The 20,809-nt window shown below is 39.6% G+C and overlaps 1 protein-coding gene across 2 annotated transcripts in view; it reads right to left on the reverse strand.

The window, feature by feature from the left end:
• QRSL1 (glutaminyl-tRNA amidotransferase subunit QRSL1) overlaps positions 1–20,689 on the reverse strand; it is a 23,668-nt gene extending 2,979 nt beyond the window's left edge. Inside the window, exons 1-11 of one of the 2 annotated variants that reach the window (XM_035321415.1) lie at positions 20,617–20,689; positions 20,359–20,518; positions 19,048–19,146; positions 17,527–17,623; positions 15,949–16,125; positions 13,492–13,667; positions 13,253–13,365; positions 11,780–11,972; positions 11,268–11,385; positions 8,807–9,012; positions 7,792–8,324 (exon numbers count right to left, since the gene is read on the reverse strand). In XM_035321415.1, the coding sequence (XP_035177306.1) occupies positions 8,155–8,324; positions 8,807–9,012; positions 11,268–11,385; positions 11,780–11,972; positions 13,253–13,365; positions 13,492–13,667; positions 15,949–16,125; positions 17,527–17,623; positions 19,048–19,146; positions 20,359–20,518; positions 20,617–20,640 (1,533 nt within the window). In that variant the 5' untranslated portion in view covers positions 20,641–20,689 and the 3' untranslated portion in view covers positions 7,792–8,154. Of the gene's footprint in view, positions 1–7,791; positions 8,325–8,806; positions 9,013–11,267; positions 11,386–11,779; positions 11,973–13,252; positions 13,366–13,491; positions 13,668–15,948; positions 16,126–17,526; positions 17,624–19,047; positions 19,147–20,358; positions 20,519–20,616 lie in introns of those variants that run through there. The other variant, XM_035321414.1, reaches the window with a different exon arrangement.
• Positions 20,690–20,809: the final 120 nt, after the last annotated feature.

The raw sequence follows: 20,809 nt of genomic DNA on the forward strand, positions 1-20,809 counted from the left end.
GAAGGAAGGAAGGAAGGAAGGAAGGAAGGAAGGAAGGAAGGAAGGAAAAGAGGAAGCTAACGTTATTTAAACAGGCACAGTCAGTCATGACCCTGTTGGGTCTTAGTCCTAGGAAAAATAGTACAAATCATGATGTGGGGACTGGATGGATATAATGCTTTAAAAATATTTAAAATTAGAAAAATGCTTCCCATCAAATTAATCTGAGACCTTTGTGAGCTCGTTATAAAAGGTGGATAGTAAAAATAATGCTGCCATAATATATTTAGACTCGTAGAGGGATTTTTTTTTTCTTGGAAGGTACTTGACATGCACTAAAGTAAACATGGCTAGCTGTCCCACTTCAGCAGGATGGTAAGAAAAATTATTTATCATGAAGTGATGCTGATGTGGCTTCTGGGTGTTGTCCTTTTCTTTGTAACATTTTCATCAGGCTCCTGGGAGGCAACCTGAAGTCTGACAGCTGATCAAGCTTTCAGAAAGGGTGCAGAGAGAAGGACAGCCGCTGACAGCAATTTGGAAGATTTGGGAAAGTTGCAAACAAGCAGATGCTTTTGTTTGCCTTGTGCCTTGATCTGAATAAACATGGGCAGAAATTCACTGAGAGGAGACGTGGTTTCTATGGACAGAGGAGGAGGTGGCACTGGCAAAGGATCCGCTGTGCTGTGAGTGTTAGAGGCACCTTGTGTCCCCGGGCAGGTGAATAGGGGGAGCTGGCGGCGGCCGTGCGAGGCTGTCACTGATTCCCTCTGTAGTGGCTTGGCACGAGGAGGGCTTGGATGTATGGGAGATCCTCCAGAGCCAAGCTATGAGAGTGACTGCAAAAGAAGAACACACCTGCTGTGTTAAGGCAGATTTTGTAACAAGTCTATGAGGTGACTTGATCATTTTATGCAAGGAACAGGGCTAAAAGCTGTGACTGAACAACGGATCCCACACATGTGGAGGTGAGGTTGCTTTAGGGTACAAGGCAAGGTTTGTATCAGAACTGCTAGAACAGGAAAACAGGGTTCAGGTAGGGTCTCAGCTGCCATCTGTAAACTCAGGAATGAATTGCCTGATCTCTTTGAGCAAAGCACTGAAATGGGAGCCCCGCTGAGATATGTCAGGGTCTTACAGGTGAGACAGTGCTGGACAGTCTTAGGACTTCTGGCCTTCTAAAACCCAGTCACCGAGAAAAACAGCAGTAAGTACAAGATATTAATGCCCTTGCATGCTTGCAGTTGTTGCAGTCCATAATGCATGTTTGTCAGCGAATGAACAATTTATTGAGCACATGGAAGGGGGCAGAACAGTCCTTTGCAGGGTAGAAGGTTATTGGATATGACAGTAAATTGCTCTCTTCTCCTGGGAAAGGGCTGAAAAAGTAATGAACAGAGATCGGCTCCCAGTTTGGGACACCAGATTCAGTGCTTGGCTCTGCCATAAGATGTGCAATTAATGGGAGTAAATCACATACCCACTCTCAAAGTCCTGCTGTAAGTACAGAGCTAAGTCACTTCTGAAAAAGACCACTTTGAAAATGGTATCTTTGGTTTCTCTGTGCAGCTGCTCTTCCTCAATAAAGCTGAGAAAAATTAGTGCCTCCCACTTATAAGTATATTGAATAGGTATCCAGGTGTTATAAAAGTGGTATATAGGTAGAGACCCGACAGCCTTAGCCTTATTGAAATAGGCAGGTATCTCCAAAGGCTATTCATGAATAATTAAACTCATTTTCAGATTTCATTTTCATGTCCTGAGAGTTTATAATTTTTCAATATTATTTAATGCCAGTGCTCCGTAATGGTAATTACAGATAAAGTTTACAGCTTGCAGCAGGTTTTAGAAAAAGACTTAAAAATGGAATAGATCAAAAGAGTAATCAAGCAGTATTTAGTTTTCCTGTTCCCCACCCATCCACTGGGCTGATACTTAAGGCAATGGCAGCAATTTCTGATTGTGAGAAATGGAGTCTGAGATGGGTTAAATTCTTATATCTTAAATATGGAAATACATTCTAAAATGGCTCCAAAGTGTTGTTAATTCATTAGTGCATTTACATTAGTCATACTAGGTAGTGTAGAAATATGATATTCATTTAGTGAGTTTGGTCATGAAAGCCAGAAGTGAAGGTTTAGGGAATGCCTGTGCTTTCTGTGCTTTCAGGAGGAATGGCAGGAGGAGATTTTTGGACACCCGCGTTAGGCGAGCACATACATTACTATGGTTACTGACTGAGAGACGTTTTGTCTTGTCAACAGCACACCCAGTTTATTGACGGTAAGTAGAACAAGTTTTCTTCTCACTTTTTCTCCACCATCTTGTCTGTCAATGAAATCCATGTTTATTGGCCAAATTCATTAGAAAATCTTATTTTTAAATGGAATATGTTTATTGACAGCGAAGTGTTGGAGTGGAAGAGCAGTACTCAGAGATGGTCTACTTGTAAAGTGCAGCTGTCACCCAGAGCAGAGCAATAGTTCCATGAAGATCCTTGATGCTGTAATTTGTCAAAGGGTCTCACTTTTAAAGAAGAAGAGGAAATAATTTTAACTCTAATATCGACTTTATTTTCCGCTAGGGTGCTAGTTCAGTGCAGGTTCAGCTCAGCTTGCTGTTAGCAGTTCATCTGAGCAACAAGGCTTCATTTTGTCTATAGGAGGTTTGGTTTTAGTGTTTCAGCATTTCCATTGTTCACAGCTGAGAGTAGATCATCCAGGCTCTTACGTTTCCAGTGCTGTGGATACAAAGCAAACAGGCAACTCTTGTTCAGAATAGTTTATTATCCTGGGTGTTTTATTGCTGTTGTTGTTATGGGTGGAGTGGGTGAGGGAGGGGTTGGATAGATGCACAATAGATGGAAGATCTTTCAAAAGGCAGGTTCTCAATATTCTTGAACAATGTATATCACAGAGGGGCTCTGTTTGCTTGTAGCCTTCAAAGCAAGTCACAATGAAGTGGAGAGGGGACCAAAACTCAAGTTTTTGTTAAGGGTGGTAGCAGCTCCTCAGCCTATAGCTAGCTGTTACCAATAGGCAGTGCATTGTCCCAGTCCATCAGGGCACAGGTGACACATACAAAGGAGAAGCTGAATTCCATTGTCCTCTGAGCCCATCGGCAACAACGGCTTGGAAAGTTATTGCAATGAGGTTAAGTTTATGGAGATAAGTAAAAGTGATTTGAAGGACACGTTCTTTGTTTCTGATTACATGAAGCTGGGAGTTACTGTCAAAACAGAGAGTTGGACTCTACAGGAAAAACTGGAAAATGCTGATAATATGAATAGCATTAAGGAAAAGGAGTGCAGGGTCGTGAACCTAGTGGTTTAATAATGAGCTTTCAGCTCATACCAGAAATGCTTATGCATTGAAAGCTGTGGAGACAGAGAAAGCCCTGAGTGCACTGGTTAATCATGAACTTGCTTTGGGCTACTGGTGTGGTGTAAAGCATCTGAGCAAAACAGGAGTGCAATTCCAGTTTTCTGGGGAGGAATTTTTCAAGAGAGATGAAGAAATACTAAGGCAGTTATGCTTGTAAAACTGCACCTGGAATCGTCTTTACGGTACTGGTCACCCATGTCAGAAACTGATGAATTCAGCTGGAGCAGGTGCAGTGAGCGGCTATGGGGATTAGCAGGGGGCAGTCAAACACACAGGAGTAAACTGGAAGAGCTTGACTTATTCGTCCTAGCAGAATAAAGGCTAAGGAAGAATGCTACTGCGTTCTATAAATACAATAGTGAATTAAACACATGGAGTGAGAAGGCACATTTAAACAAAAGAACAATATTGCCTCGAGCAAACAGGTGTGTGTGGCTTGGCTGCAAGCAAAGTTTTTAACAGAAGGTTCTGGAAGGGAAATAAACCAGAATACTCTTTAGATTAGACAAATTTTGATGAATTTATGGAGATGACTGCATGAAATAGTTACCTATATAGGGAAATTTGGTCCACAGGTCCTTTTTCAGTGTGTTCCTAGGCTTCCCAGTGTTAGCAATGTTTTCATTTTGTTTTCTGTTAAGCAGATATTATGCCTACCTTTCTCAGACAGTAGCACACCCTTTTGGACTAAACACTTGCAAATACAAGTCCTAAGTGCTCTGACCTTGGAGCAAATCAAGCAGACTGTCTAGTTCAAAGAGGTACAATTCAAAAACATACCCACCTTCAAAGGTTTCAACTTCGGAACGTGAAGCCAAGGAACCTCCTTCACCAGAACACTTCTGCTTCCTCAGCCCCATGTCCTTCATCTTAATCTTCCTGTCCTAGGTCTCCAGCTTTGTCCCCTCTTCCAATCCCACCACCAACCAACAAGGACAGCCCTCCTGGCTAAACAGCCCCGGTTCCCAGTGCTTTGAAGGCCATTTCATCACATACTATACCACATTTGCTTGCAACTCTCGGCAGTCATACTGTAGACAAAGCTGTAAAACCATACGCAGGGTAAGTCAAAGCCCCATGGCTGGGTTCCTGCCTGCTCCTTTGACTGCCCTGCATGGCTGAGCTGAAGAATCTTTTTACCACTGTTCAACAGGAAGCATGGGAGGATGCCCATGCTGGGTGGGGAAAAAAAATCTTGCTTGAAATAAAAATGTTAGCTTGGAATCCCTTAATTGCATCTGGACATTAATCAGCCAAAGGTGTGGTAAGCTAATTAAGATTATTATGAGTGTTTTTCATTTCCTGCCTCTAACATCCATGTAATTGGATACTTTCCTCTTTATTTGAGAGACTTAATGAAAAATAACAAATGTAGATAACCTTTTTAGCTCCTCTGACTTCTCCGTTTCTTTATCCTACCCTCTCTGGTAGCATTCTGGTTACTAGTTTAAAATCAAGTATGACCGTCATATAACCCTATCAGGCTCTCATATTTTTAGACATGCTGCACACACCTCTCCTCATCCTTTTTCAGTGGCCCGTATCCTGTATGAATCCAGTGTTACTTCTCTCAAAGGGAATAGCATTTCAGGGGGGCAGAGCTGAAGGGGGAGCCCCTGGGATGCCCCAGGCATTAGTGCTGGCAGGCTACAAACCCATTTCTCATTGTAGTTTTCCAGAACACATGAGTTCCTAGGTGAACAGTATAAGTGGAAAAATGATTAACAGTATGTAAGGGGAAGTAACAATGAAGTTGCAGTAACTATTAAGTGACCTACATCTCAAAAGCGAGAAACGTAGCAATAGCGAAATAGCTGCAATCATAAACTTGTTTTGAACTTGCCCTTACTGTGAGCCTATTAAGCAGAGTAAGGAGAAAAACAGGTATATGGAAATTGCATGAACTGCAACACCACACTGCAGTTGTATTTAAAAACACCTTACGGGAAAAGGTCTTAATTTTCTTAAAATAACTTTTCCACTATATAATGCCCTTACAGTTTCCTATTGCCTGGAGGAAAAAAAAAAAAATCACACTCCAAATATTTGAGCAGATTGCTTGTTTGTTAAAGCTGTAGCTTTTGTTTCCTTCAGGAAGCACTGGAATTATCCTCTAGCTACAAATCCTTCACAGCGCTCCCTGTGTGATAGGGTTACACCTAGCCACCTGCTGTGGCTGTGCTACAATGTCATAAAAGTTTCAACTCTATTATTTCAGCAAATTGTTTTTCAAGACAGCTGTACAAAGTGTTCACATAGGCCTATTTTTCCCCCCAGACCTTCCTGTGTTCTAAAATTCCTCTATTTCTGTAACAAGGGTTTTTGAGCTTTTAATAACCCAACATAGAAACTTCACTGTTTACAGTTCTGAAGCCATGACTTGGCACTGGTAGCAGCTGCAGAAAGATCTGCTCAGAGATACTTCTCATAACCATTGTATCATCTAGAGGTAAGTCATGGTGTTAAGCTACTTCAGGAAATGCTGAGGGGCACAGAATCAGCTACTTAGAGATAGTTTTCTAACACAAAGACAACAAAAGGCTCTTAGATACCACACAAAAATGGAGGTACTCTTGCTTACATCCTGAAGCTCCTCAACCATGCTGGTTCCTAAGCTCTCACCTCTGGCTTGGTGAAATCTTAGTATTCAAGAAGGGACTATTCTAACCAGGAGTTCTGTTTCCAAGACTTTACAACGCCTGATTGAAAGAGATGGGTCTCAACCACTAACAAAGTTAAAAATGCCACGCTGTTTGGGGTTGTAGGATGGATGTCTGTCTGGTTTGTACTCTGCTGCATACTTCTCTGCATACTTATTCCACCCTTGGCAATCTATTAACAGAAGAAACTCTGAAGGACTTGTGTCAGAAGAGCCAACTGCCTTGATCATCTGAACACTCATCTGGAAGATGCTGGAGACTGGATTCAGAACCCTGCTTTAAAAAGAAGTGGTGCAGGTATAAGGAGAGTTTCCCTTCACCTACCCCTCCTCTACCTGCCTGGCACACACAGGGTGAGGATCTTTGCCTTGATCCCATTTTCCCCATCTGATTTCATTTCAGCAGGAGCTTAAAGACTGTCTAGTATAAAAAGGCACTTTCTGCTGGGACAGACATCAGTCCAGAATTAGTTTCTAGTGGAGATCAGTTTCTTCTTTGCCTGTTTTTTTCCCCATGACACTCCAAAGCTCTTTGTGTCCTTCCAGCAATACCCTCCACAATCAGGATTTAATCTCAATCTCTCAGCAAAAGACACTGATCCTTACTTTAGGAAACAAGAAGTAGGTGGGAGATCTGGGTGTGGGGCCTGACTGCAAATCAAAGAGCAGTGATTCCAACTTGGATAGTGGATAATCTCACTGAAAGATCTGGATCTTAGGCTGCTAGACATGAACAGCGACAGAACAATTAAAGCACACCTAAATTATTAAATAAGACAGTGGTTAAAGTAGTCTTTTGGGACTACCATTTATCATCACCCCCTGAGGAATAGCAATTTCCCTGAAGACTGTTCTAGGGCAAGAAGAGAGCACCAGACTAAAAACAAAGTGTACCTTTTTTAATAATGTTTAGTATATAAATTATTAATCATGTGGGATTTTTAATTGTGCAGTGCTTAATTGTGTGGGAAAGGTATTGGCATAGCTGATGTTGGGGTTTGGAAAATTCACCGTCATTTGTGATTTTTAGAAATTAGATGTTTTTCTAGAAGTGACAGTATGGTCTAAGAGAAGAGGTAATTCAGGAAGATTCTTTATGTTAACGTATTACAATCATTTTCCCCTCAATCTACACTCGGTGAAAGCTGTAAACTATCAATGAAAACAAATCTGATGCAAAACCAGATCTACAAATGTAATCCTCCATACTTTTTCCCACTTTGGAAAAACGGAAACTACAACATTGTCAACTTACTAGTTTAGTAGGTCTTCCAGTATACTAATATTATGGTTTGGAAATCTATTTCAAACCTCTATTGTGTTGAATAAACATCCATGAAGGAATAGCTGGTATTGTCCTTACGGAGAATTACACACCAGAAAATAAATATTAAGTAAGAAATTAAGTGCTGATTATAGAGAACAGTGATGAAGAAGAAAATAGCTGGTCAAGGACGAACTGGCATCTTTCCTCAAAAGAAACCTGGAATTCATCCCTCTTATGATGGAAGTCACCAGAATCATCTGCAAGATCCCTATACCTGGAGGTTACTTCATCTCCTGCTAAGAGTTTGCTAGAAGAAAGGTGGGATTGTTTTTTGTTTATTTTTTTAAAATGAGCCATCTACATGTGATTCTCACAATTCTGTTGGCAAATGGACCCTTGATAACTTTGTTCCATTACAGCTTGTCTGCTTGTTTCCATTACAAAAGCCCACGTTCCAGAGGGAAGCCAAGCCCTTTGGCAACCATGCAATTTTCACACAAAAGTTCAGGTTAGTTCTTTAATGAGCCAGGTACCTTACATGCCCTCTGGGGATGGAAAAAAAAGCAGCTCCACAGACATAAGATAAATAATTTCAATCTGATGTTTTTAATATCAGTTAGAAATGGCTTTTAGTAACACAGACATGTGTACTTAATGATTCACTTTGCCTTAATTACACAGAATCAAGGTCTCATGATTCCATCCTGCATATGGTCTTCTCAAACTGAGTTATTATTTTTGCAGAAGATAGATCTACCTGCAGAAGTACGCTTTTAGACCATCCCTACAGCTTTCTTGCTTTAGCTGACCAGCAAGTCTCACGTTATGAAAAAGAAGCAGATTTCTGATGCTAGAGGACACCATGGTCATGCCCGTTTCACTTCTTCTAGCTGGATCATTGGGAATTTTACTTGTTTTTCAAACCACTTGGCTACAGTGAGAAGCTGCTTCTCCTGGAATGAACGCCCAATGAACTGGAGCCCAACTGGCAAGCCTCTCTCTGAAAGAGCTGTAGGAACATTTATGGCTGGCAATCCTGCAAAAAAAAGAAGTTATGCATACAAAGACTTGCTGTTAAAAAAATCCAGTTAGAGTCATTTTTATAGCAATTCTGAGAGAACAAAAGAAAGAAGAAAATGCAGAAGAAAAAGACTACTTAAGATCATTTGAGTCCATGAACTACAGATACTGTCAGGTGGTCAAAAAAATGAATTAGATCAACTGAAGGAGTCAGCATCCTGTCAAAGGAGAACCAACTTTCCTCAAAACAAGGTTTTGGTTTCTGGAACCTGAATGAATTCACCTTATCTGTGACCCCTTCTGGGCAGCGTTTTATAATCTAGCCTTATGTTTTAAAGCACTTTATAAATAAACTATACCTACCTAGTTATCCTTGGCAGATAATACAAGAGATGGGTGAGATATCTTAATTCTCCAGAAGAGGTTAAAAGCTGAAGGGAATAGACATTAGAACCGACTAGGCAGCAGAAAAGGAGTTGAATACCTGTCCCTACTCACCAGCCATATTTGCAGCCTGTGTTAGGATGTCATCTTGTGTGCTGCGGGTTCTGTTGTCTTCTTTGATGAATTCTATATATGGGACCGCATCGCTCAGAGTGGTAGGAGTGAGTAAAATATCAACACCGCTTCCAAAAACCTTCACAAAGTCATTGGCAATGAGACGTCTGACTTTCTGTGCCTTGACAAAGTAATTCTCATAGTTCCTAGAAAAAAATACAGATGTGAGAGCAGGATGTTTTAATTCTGAAAATACAGAACAATTTCTCAGTTACCATAAGAAGACAAGCCCACTGTTCTGCCTGGTTAAGAGACTAACACTGATACACCACAGCCTAGTCACCAGGTAAAGAAGTTCAGTGTTTATGCTCTCATAGCCATGAAGCTGTCAGGGAAGGAAGAGACATGGAATTTCAGTTGAAAGAAGGTGAAGGGAAAACAAAACCCTAGTTTAAAGTGCTCAACTAAAAATCAGAATAATACTGGCATGGCCTTTCTGAAACCAAACCACACATTGAATTCCACAGCAGAACAGCATAACGAAGCCTAGAAATACTACAGAAATAAAGAGGGCTTTCAAAATAGGCATTAGTCATTTAGGATTCAATCCAGATAGATACTTAAAGCATTTGAAAGAGTCCCATCATCTACGGAGGTATCTGAATGGACTGAAAACCACGTATGTATGTCTACCATACTTCTTCACAGATCATTACAAAGACCTTATCTTTTCCTGATTTTTTTCCTCATGTAAATAAGTGGTTTATGGCTTTATAGACTGTCTTTAATCAATTCTGAAACAGAAACAAACTAGTTAACTTTTATGTTTTCTTGGCCTTTTAACTTCACATGCAAAACTGGTAAACGTGCAATGGAATCTTTAAATTCAGAGAAGTTTGGTTTCAAAAGCAATCACCATCTACACCAGCAGCTACTCTTAAAGGAAAAAGGTGGGGGGGAGGGATATTAAAAACTACTCACTAACAAAGGAGAAAAGTCAATACATACTGAAATGTGTAGATAGAATAAGTGAAAATGACCAAAAGCCTATTTCTCAGTGTAATCTAAAGATTTAACTTTCTGAAATACTTCAATGAAAATGGTTGCAACGAGTAAGAGACAGTCGATTCTAGTTAAGAAGTTATAGTATTGAAATTAGCCCTTCTGCTAGCGTAATTTCTGAGATCATCCTAGCTGTTAACTTCAGTAAACAGTAAAAGGAACAAAAAGGGCCTCAAATAATACCTTAACAACATTGGAAATACTATTTTGGATGTTTGAAAGAAGTGAAAAAATACCAGAAAATCAAAACACACTCTTAATTCTGATGCAACATTTAGAAGCTATGATTATTTCATGAACAACCACCTAGTTATTTTATAGATTTCAAAAGCAAGACAAAAATAATCTGTAAAATGCAACATTTGCAGGAGACACAGCTGTTTGTACTTCACTATTTATACCAAGAATGCTTTTCTGAACCCTGGATTACTTCAAAAGTAATTTACTGTCAACAGGAACAGGACTCTCTTGTTCAGTCCTGATGGAAGCCAATCTTTCGTTCCTTCACAAAGAAAAGTGAGCTGCATGAATTTTAAAGCAGCCTTAGGAAAGTTGATCAGGACAGTTGTGACCAGAAGGAACACACTTGGCAAGAATATCAGCATTCCATAAAAGCTGGTTGTTACATACTGACTGACAACATTCCTGTCTCTGAGAGCAACCAGAAGTCACTTTTGATGAATACTGTTGCTGACAGAGTTCTTTCTGTGGTGCATTTGTTTTGAGACCAATTACATGACCAGTTTTTCTGTTAGTACCTAAACAAATTAAGTATGACTCCTATTTTCTCTCATAAATTAGGACTGCTAAATGAGGGGTGAAAACCGCGAAGAAAAAAAAAAAAATCAAATTGATCAGATTCTCTACACGAGCTGGATAAAAACCTATCGTCTATAAAAACATTAATTCAGTAGCTCTGCCAGTGCCTTCACTTCCTTGTGTACTAAGGCAGAAAGCTATAGTTAATTTAATTGCCATACCATCTGGCTTGCTCTAGAAGATCTCAGTAGAATGTATCAGCAGTTTTTCTGTGCAGCTTTAATGAGATTAACACCTATAGAACTTTTAACGCTACAACAGCGATGGCTGCACTATGATTTCAATGTCATGCTATGGGATAGATTTTTCCTTAGTTTAACTAACAGGTCACAATCTGTTGGGGAATAAAATTGCAAAGCTGTTGTACTTAATTCAGAAGGGTCACACTGGTATAACTAGGGGAAAAAAAATCATTCACTATTAACAGTTCACTAGGTATTACATAGGTAAAGTAATAATTATATTAGAAGTAGCCACTAGTGTGAGGACATTAATTTGTTAAGGAAGTGGTGATGAATTGCTCATCAAGACATGAAAAAGTAACTTCACAGATTTGATTTTCAAGATGTGTTCCACTTACTGTTTCAAGAGGAAGTAGTTTCCTGATAGAATTCTTCCTCTTACAACATCATTAAAGCCTTCTCGCCGCGTTGCAGCATACATACTTTCTGTGGACTTGTTCACGTCAGAACGATGTCCTGTAAAGAAAAAGGAATTTAGAAACTAAGATTTGTGATCCTTAAGACTTAGCAACATAAAATAGTGATACACTTAATAATACAATAAACCACCGTTTGCTGCAGTCTGACATGCTACTGTTCTGGAAAACCATCAAAGCATCTTGCTATTTTATTATAGAGAGATTAAAAAGATTTTAACCCCAGATACTCATGTGTCTACAAATGAAATAAAATATTTATGTATTTGTTCCAGCTTTTATTTGCACAGTTTTTTGTTCTATTCCAACCCAAAGAAACGTGACCAAACATTCAACCATGAAATGTGTATCTATCAAAGCTATATTTTTAAATGCCATTCAGCAAGGTTTTTATTGTCTGAGAACAACAACAACAACGAATTTGAAGGCCTTACCATATTCCAGTCCATCAAACCTGGCCATATTTGATGCCACTTCTGCTGTGCACAGCACATGATAGCAGACAATTGAGTAACGAGTGTGTGGTAAACTCACTTCAATTACTTTAGCACCTGCGTTCTTAAAGAGGTCAGCAGCTTTTGACCAAACAGACAGAATTTCACTAGAAAGCCCTGGTGCGTTGTACTCCTTAGAGAAAAACAAGAATTAAGGAGAGTGATTTTATATACCAGTTTACTTTTACTGACAACCAACACACAAATACTATTTTTGCCAAAAATACTTTTAAACTATTTGCTCAGCACTATAAGATTTTGAATGCTTATTATAGACTTTTGTGTAATCCATTCTGTAAGGGAATTGCAGTTCTGGTCTGGAGGAGATTGCCCAGTTATCCACTTGTTCGTCTATTAACAGAGACCATTCTGTACTGCCTTGTAGTTCATGGGTAGAATCTTTGGGTTTAAACCCTAGTACTATGGCTACTAAGCAGGGAAGATACAGCTTAACTTCATATGTTATGCCTGCAGTACATCAGTTGAAATTAGCATGCCTCAGTTAAAGAACAAAACAAGCCACCAAAGAACTACAGTCACAAGGTTGGGATAAGACTTAGATAAGCTATGCTCCTGTTTTAAGAGCTAAGTTAAAGACATTAAAATTCTCTACTTTTGAAGATACTTGCTTTAGTTCTAACTCTCAATATGTAGGTAAAGTACTGTCTGATCTCTGAATAGCTACAATTCATGTTAAAATATACATGTACCTGTTTCGCATAACCTGTAGCAGCAGAAGACAGCTGTCCAAGAGATATGAATAACGTATCCATGCCACTATTTTAGATTTGCCAAAAATCAAAACAGTATGCAGCTAACTAATTTCTTAAAGATACTGATTAAAGATTCTGATTAATTAATTGGTCAGTGGGCATCTTTTTACCATATTAAATATTTGGGTTTGATAAAAACATTAATGGCTATGATAAAGTTCTCCTTCAACACCTATTAGAGCTCGGTGAATCATGGCTCTTTGTGCCATTCAATTGCCTTTAAAATTATGTTTTAACACAGTGCCATGTAGACAAGGATTCAAAAACACTACACAAACCTGTGCTAACCTCATTGTACGGAAAGTCAGTAAGAGCAACTTGTGGGAGGCTACAGAAGTGACTGAAGAAAGTGCCACAGAGAGAAACAAGAATTGAAGTTCCCTATTTCCCCTGGAACTTCCTGACAATGTTTCTCACAACAATGACAAAACATTTTAGATGAAGCACTAGCACACGCTCACTCTGAATTACCTACACAGGCAACAGAGCACATATTGCTCTTTCCCTGGAATTTCTCCTATTATCTTCATTATTTTAAATCATGAGACACTGTGAGGTGATGGTCAAGACACACGGATTTTGTTTTAGAAGTGCTATTTGCTGTTCCAGTCCACAATTGCTGACAGGATTTAATTGTTACCTTAGGAATCCCTACACAGAGCTTGCTGACATCAGGCATACTGGGCAGCTCAAATGGCTGAAAGACATCCTGAATTGTGGTAGAGTCTTTAGGATCGTGTCCAGCAAGTGAACCTGAAATACGACATAACATATGAAAAAACAGGAAAACATACATTGTGTAGTTGGAATGCAGTTTGCTTTGAGACAGTCTTTTGAGCAAAGACACGTAGTATACAAAGACGTAGGTAGCAGTAATACCTAATATAACTGCAGCATCATCCACACATCTGGTTAAGATTCCTGGCACATCCATGGAGTTCACTAGAGGAATGAGACCATGGCGAGATATCAGTCCATATGTTGGCTTTAAACCTACTACACCACAGTGAGCAGCAGGGTTTCTGGTAGATCCTCCTGTGTCTGACCCTAAAGCTCTATGGTTTCAAAAGGATTACCATTAGTAAAATGATTTGGAACATTTCCAAAACGTAAATATTCATGTCTTTAAGATATATAGATCTAAAAATGTGTGAGCTCTTCCCAGATTAAAAGTCATAACCACACAAACCACATTTTAGTCACCTCCATTTGTCCACTATTTTTCATCAATATTTTTCTTAAGTCCTCTGAATTAACCATAAGGAAAGCTCAGTCTTTACCACAAAGGTAAATATGTGGAAATTTAGGCACTCTAAATAAGGTCCTAAACACCTACTTCCTGCTTTTCTGTTGGTCTGTTCCAATTCTGTGGTCTCTGAACGATACGTCTCATGATGTAGCGTACAATTTCCAGATATTCATGTTCACTTATTCAGTAATCTACACACTATGAAGTAGCACATTCCAGCATACAAGGAAACATTGACACAGTATGCTTTTTACCCTAATGAAAAGGCATGCTTCCCAAGGTCTAGGATGCTTTTCCTGTTTCCAAGCCTACAAAGCACAGCATCAGAACTCCCAGTTTAGAGCAGCTCAAGTGCAATTTTAGAACACAGCATTTTCATTCGTTTTTCTTAAGTTTACTTCTTTTATTACTCTTTCACAGGTGAAATCTTGTCCTAAACTGAAATATTTATTTCAAAAATGGCAATGGAATTGGAAAGTCTCATTGAAATGAAAACTATTCTTTTGTTTTTAATGACTTTAAACTCAAACACCATTTTAAAAATAGACCTGCTTTTATCAAAATCTTTAATGTATCATCAAAATCTTAGCCAAGTTAGGAAGGGGATATAATTTGTGCTAAGGTTGGTATGAGACTTTTCCCACAGGCATCCATTTCTGAGATGGCTGAACCAATTCCATTGACTTTGAAGTAGATTTTTTTCAAAGCTTTTATACTGATACAAAAAAAATAAATCATTGTTTTTGTAGCATTTCTGTATATCCAAATCTAAAACTGAAAAGAGAAAGACTGGCAGCATTTCTGCTGCTTGAAAGAAATCAATAGAGTGGATATACAATAGGTTTTAGGCAATAAAATAGCTGGACAAAGGATTGCCCTGATCTGACAAAATGCTGAGCAGTGCAAAACGGAAGTTTTGTTGCATGCCCAGCAACATAAGGGAAGATGCTAGGCCACCTCAGGATCAGGCCATTCTGGCTCACACCAAGGACCAGCAGTCCTCAGGGATGGCTGCTGAGTTCAGTTTAAACAACATTAAATCTTTGAGTAAATTTAAGTGCATCCTAGCAAAGGGCAGTGAGATGTAGAGAGGTATCATGAAAAAGAGAGGCAAAAAACAGGTTTTGTATATAAAAAAAATAAAAGCTGTAATCAACATGAGCAAAAATCTTTTAACAAGATAGATGCATATAACATATATGGGTAAATGAAGACATAGTAACTAAAGAGCATTTTAAATACCTTCCAGTTAAATTCACAGAAATGAAATCATCCTTTATAAAAGCTATGTAGCTCTCGCAGCTGTATAAAATGAAAGGTGTGAAGTTTTACGTAACAGATGTCTTTTAACAGCAGAATTGGGAAGATGGTATAAACAATCCATTTCTTAAATAGTGTTCTACTATTCCATGCAGATAATTGTTTTTTAAAAAATACAGCTTGTTTATATATTATTGTAAATAAACTAAAACTCCACTCACTTTTTTAAAAGCAGGCAAGTTTCTTAATATCCTTGTAGCTGGCTTCCTTTTGTTAAGTCAGAGATTTGAAAGCTTTTAGATGCCAAATCTCAGGTATCTGTATTATTACACATTCTGCTGTAAAAACAAAGGTGGGGAGGAAAGACTACTATACTGTTACAAGTTGAGGGATCTCATCATTTGCTCAATTAAGTTTTCAGTGTGTGTTTGTGTAATGTACTTAATGAGGCAGAGGATGTGTCTCAAGCCCCATGTTATTTTTAAGAAAGTATGTGGGAAATAACAATGAAATTGTCATTCCTTTACTGCCATTATCATTTTACTTCATGAAGTGCAAAGTGGTCACATCAGTATGCTGAATAACACTTAAAATGAATAAGCCTTGATTTGCCTACAGGGAATTATGCTGGCTTCGTGCTATGCCATGAATAAACTAGGGATGTTGAAATAAATTCCTGCCTGCCAGTACAAATAATGCTTGCGTTTCAAACAAGATCAGCATCTTTCTGAAAGCCTGATCTATATTCTACATTATTAGAAATTATAAAGCTTTGCAACATATTTCAAGACATTTAATTAAAAACAATTCTAAAAAAAAACTCTTACGCAAAGCACGTGAAAGACGATACAGCAGCCGCACTGCCTCCCGAGCTCCCTCCTGTTATTACCCATTTAAACTCTTCACACTCAGGATCAGATTTTGGTGCAGATTTTTCCTTGTACTGCCTTGAATAACTCCATGGATTTCTGACTGGTCCAAATACCCCATCCGTACTCCCAGATCTGAAACAGTCAGATAGGACAAATACAGACAGAAGTGACAGATGGCACATTGAAAAATGAAGACCTGTATAAAGAAAAGCGTGGTGAATGCAATCTAATAAATCCAATCTCAAAACAAAAAGACTGGTGTATGTACATCCTCATGCTATCAACTTCCACAATGTTATAAATTGTAAAAATGGATCTTCATCCTTTTCTGCCACAGAACCTCAGTTGTTCTTCTTTCTAGTCTCTGCTAATGCCACTGGAAAGAACATAATCACTAAAATATAAAACTGAATTACAGTACATAACAGTAAACCTGTGGGTCTGCTACAAAACACTGGCCTGGTTTCCCAGGCCTGCATTTGGGAGAGGCAAAAGCTGACCACAGTGGTGTGGGAAACCACCCTGTTAGAGGTGGGGAGAAAAGCTCCACAATGGCAGAAACAAGCACTCCTCTGTAAATAAGGTACTATTACTTTACAGGCTTCTCCTGAGACCACAGCCCGTTGGTTGGGAGTGCTAGCCTGGCTCCTCAGAATCTGGTTTCAGCCAGCCTGTGGTAACCTAAGTGTGGGCTGCCACCAGAAGGAGGGAGGGACTTTTCACCTTCCTCACAACTACCACCTCATGTTCCCTGACTCCACAGCATCAGTGTTATTGGCCAAATCACCAGAGCCGGCAGTTCACACAGTTGAAAATTAACCTAATTGAGACATTACTTGTAAGCTGGATCAGCTCCCTGATCAAGCTTCACGGCGCAGCCATGTTGGTGCCAACATAATAGAACAAGCTAACACACAGTCCAGAGATGAGAGGCCTGGGGTGAGAAAATCCTTTTTAGCAGAATCCGGTGCTTTAATGAGCTCAGACTACTTTTAACACTGCATGATGAGTTCTCTTCCTGTGCTTTTTCCCTGCCCTTCCTCTGGGGCATGTCTCTGACTTTACCCAGAATGATCCAAGCAAAGTATTTTCACCCAATCAACTATATCTCTGGCTAAAGCATAGACAAATTTAAGTGTTGCTCTAAATTATCCTGTTCACAGCAAATCAGAGAGAACTCATACAATCCTACTCCAGCAGCAGACTGGTACAGGCAGTAACTGCCATTGTGTGCATGCTGATAATTAGCTAAGGACAGAAACCACCAATAAAAAAAGAGAAAAAGGCAACAAATAGCTGGTGTGGCAACCAATTCTAACAACACACTACTGGATCTGGAAGTCCGCTTGTCTATGGCCTTCTGCTGTGCCACTTCCTCCCTCTCAAACACAGCCACAATTGAACATTACGTTCATAAATTCACACTTTGCAGATAAGTGTTCAGCATTTTCTAGCCTGATATAAAGAGGAGTTTAATGACTACAGATAGAACAGATGATGCAAAACCACATGTTGAAAATAAACGTCACTCACCCCATTGCAAATTCATCTAGGTTTGTTTTTCCTAAAAGCACAGCTCCCTGATCCTGTAATTTCTGAACAACTGTAGCGTTGTAAGGAGGAAAATAACCTGAAAACAATCAGAGCAGTTAAGGCAGTGACTGGTGATATATGGTTCCTTTTTAAAAATAGCTACTCCTCTGAACAGTTCAACCTTGCCATTATTAGTGTATAAGAATTATCAAGACAGTGCCCAAATTTTGCTTCAAGACAGTATCAGTAATTCTCAAAATTTAGCCAAAATAAACCAACTACTGTTTCGTATACAGTGTCTTTTTTTCCCTCCAAAATTTATCATCCAGTAATTCTGGATTACACATTTCTACACTGCAGAGCTAAGACTTTACACAAATGAGTAACCACAAGGTTAGCTGAATTGCTGCATTCAGGCAATTTGCAGGAGCTGTCTAAAAGGAGGAGAAATGAGAAATAGCTCTTTACAGATGAGTGCTAATCTATCTTGAATTATTCCCATTATCATGAGATATAGGAGCATATGGTCAACCACAAGCTGAAATACTGACTACCCTGTGAACAAATGTGTACCCTTAAGCACTTTTGACCTTATATAAACTACTATGAGAATTGTGTCATTACATTAAACCCTGGGTAGCAACCAATTCCTTTTGTGAATAGTGACAGGGATTTCTCCACCCCCACACTCAAATGGAACGAGGGCATCACCACTCCTGATACTCTCAGCCACCACACTACAATCAGCCACAAAGGCTGAGAATATGCTTAAGGAAAAGCACCTCAGGTAATATAACACTTTATTTAAATAGCAATGTCATATTTTGTTTCTTCTGCTTAAAAAATGTAATAGACTTGATTTACTTGAGCTAATCCTATCTTCCTCAAGATTTGCCAGTTTTACTTTGTGCAGAATAAAGCTGATGTAAGAAACGCTTTCTACTTTTTACTATGGAAACATTAGTGTGCCTTGAAAATTTTCATGGAGTGCTAAGAGGAACAATAAGCTTAGGAAATATCAAAAAATCGAAGTCTTACAAAGCATGTTTATAAGTCAGGAACACAAAGAAAAAAAAGTTACTATCTACTGTTCCTTCAGCAATACGAAAGCACTATGTAAGTCAACAATTATAAATAGAACAAGAAATTGTCTGCATTTCTCTTGACACAATAGCGGCAAGAAGTACTGACTGCTCTTCTGTAAGTCTACAAGCAACATGAAAAAGCGTGAGCTGTAGAATAATTCTGTTTTAATATACGGCCTAGAATAAACATTGCATTGTTAATAGCAATGGAACAATATGAAAGGAGATAATCCACAAGAAAAGAGATATAACTAATACTAGATGATATTGTCAGAAGAAATCAGATAAACACATTTTCTAAAATCAATTCCGCTCTTTTTTTTTTTTTTTTTTTAAATATTTTGATCTCTGGAAGACTCTACTCTATTAAGGCTGTAAGAAGAAAAGCTAGAGCTCTGAAATGAGATCCAATTTTACTTTAAAAGCTCTACTGTACCTTTTAGCATGTTTGATGCACATGTTGTCTCAATGCCAGCTGTATTAAAGTTGTCCTTTACTGCAATAGGAATTCCATCTAAAACACCGAGTGGCTGACCTGCATTACGAATTAATGCAAAGAAAACAGATTAAATCAATGTGCTACATGCATAGTCTTCTCATCACTTACAATTTATTTTACATGTCACTCCTGTTTTGGAAGAATGCTATCCACTTAGCATTTGATGGTTGCCTATTACATTTTCAAGACCAATAATCTAGAACTACTATTAAGCATTACGCCTGCCCAGACTAGACCTGTCCCCGCAGAACACAGCTCTGCAAATGTTTCTATGCCTGCAGGCAGCCGCTTTTGGACAGGATAGCTAACTCAAAAGAATGTTTAAACGTTTACTTCTTCAAAAGTGACCACACAATGCTTATTTCAGCCTTCAGTGCCCTCTAAATCTACTTCATCCCTAGGCAGGGAGCCAAAATTTCTGCCTACCTGCCATACACAGTAGATTTAACCAAAAAAAAATAAAAATACATATCCTGAGGCATAGAAAGTTTTCCCTAAGTGATTAATTATCCATCGTGCAGTAAAAAAAAATAAAATACTAGGAAGCTAAACTTCCTGGCTGGCAATTTTATTAAGCTGTCAGGAGATAACAATTGTCAGTCAGAAAGGTGGAGGGGAGGAAAAAAAAAAAAAAAAAAAAAAGTACTCTATCAGGTGAGAAGTTCCCTTTTCTGTCTTCCAGGAAATAAAAAGGAAAATGAGGATGGTCAGTGTGGCACCTCTGCCTCTAAGTGCTGCGGATAACAGGATTTAATGCTGTTCTGTTCACCCACAACTGAAATTAAAGCTGCTTTCCTTTCATTTGCTTTTTTAATTTAAAACCTGCCGGGCTTAGGTGGATGTTTGTCTACCTCAGTCCTACAAAAGGACTACACCAGGCCTACAGAAAACCGCTGCACACGCCTGCTCACAGTAATCACTAGCTACCCATCTAAACCGAACTTCTGAGAGGAAAGGCAACCCGTGGCAGTGCTGCCTGATAACTACAAAGCATATTTAACCTGCAACACCTGCTTTTGAAATAAGCTGCCTGCTTTGGAGCAGGTATCGCCTTTGGTTTTTGAACCCAACACGCTGCTGGGTGCCAAGCATACACCCCCCACAAACACCTGCAACCCCCGTCCCCTAACAGTCAGGCGAGCTGCACACACACCTGCGTTGGGAAGAAAAGGCACTTTATCTGCCACGGCGAGCTCCTCCACAAGAGCTTTTTAAGGACTGGTATGAGCTGTAAACAAGCCAACGTACCTCTTCGGTATCTTTTCTCTGATTCTTCAGCCTGCTTCAGGGCGGTTTCTTCTGCTACCGTAATGTATGCATTAAGCAGCTTGGTGCTTTTGATGAGAGAGAGGCACCTCTGGCAAAGCTCCGTCGGAGTGACCTGTCCTTCCTTCAGCGCTGCCGAAACCTGAAAGGATATTCGCCCTTTTCAGCTGCACACCACCACAACCACCACCACGATCGTTATTATTATGATTATCACCACGACCTCCCCGGGCAGCTCACCTGGCGGAGAGAGGCTCGCAGCATGGCGGCCCCGCGACCACCCCTCCTCCTGCTCAGCGCCGCGGCCGCCGCCTGGGCGCCGCCATCTTGTGGCAGCCCGCAGCGCCGCCATTGGCGGGGCCAGCGAGGCGCCGGCCGCGCATTGGGCGCGGGCGCTGCCGGGCCGAGGGAGGGCGGCGGGCGGCGGGGCCGG

The sequence above is a fragment of the Oxyura jamaicensis genome, chromosome 3, assembly GCF_011077185.1.
Source record: "Oxyura jamaicensis isolate SHBP4307 breed ruddy duck chromosome 3, BPBGC_Ojam_1.0, whole genome shotgun sequence".
NCBI lineage: Eukaryota > Metazoa > Chordata > Aves > Anseriformes > Anatidae > Oxyura > Oxyura jamaicensis.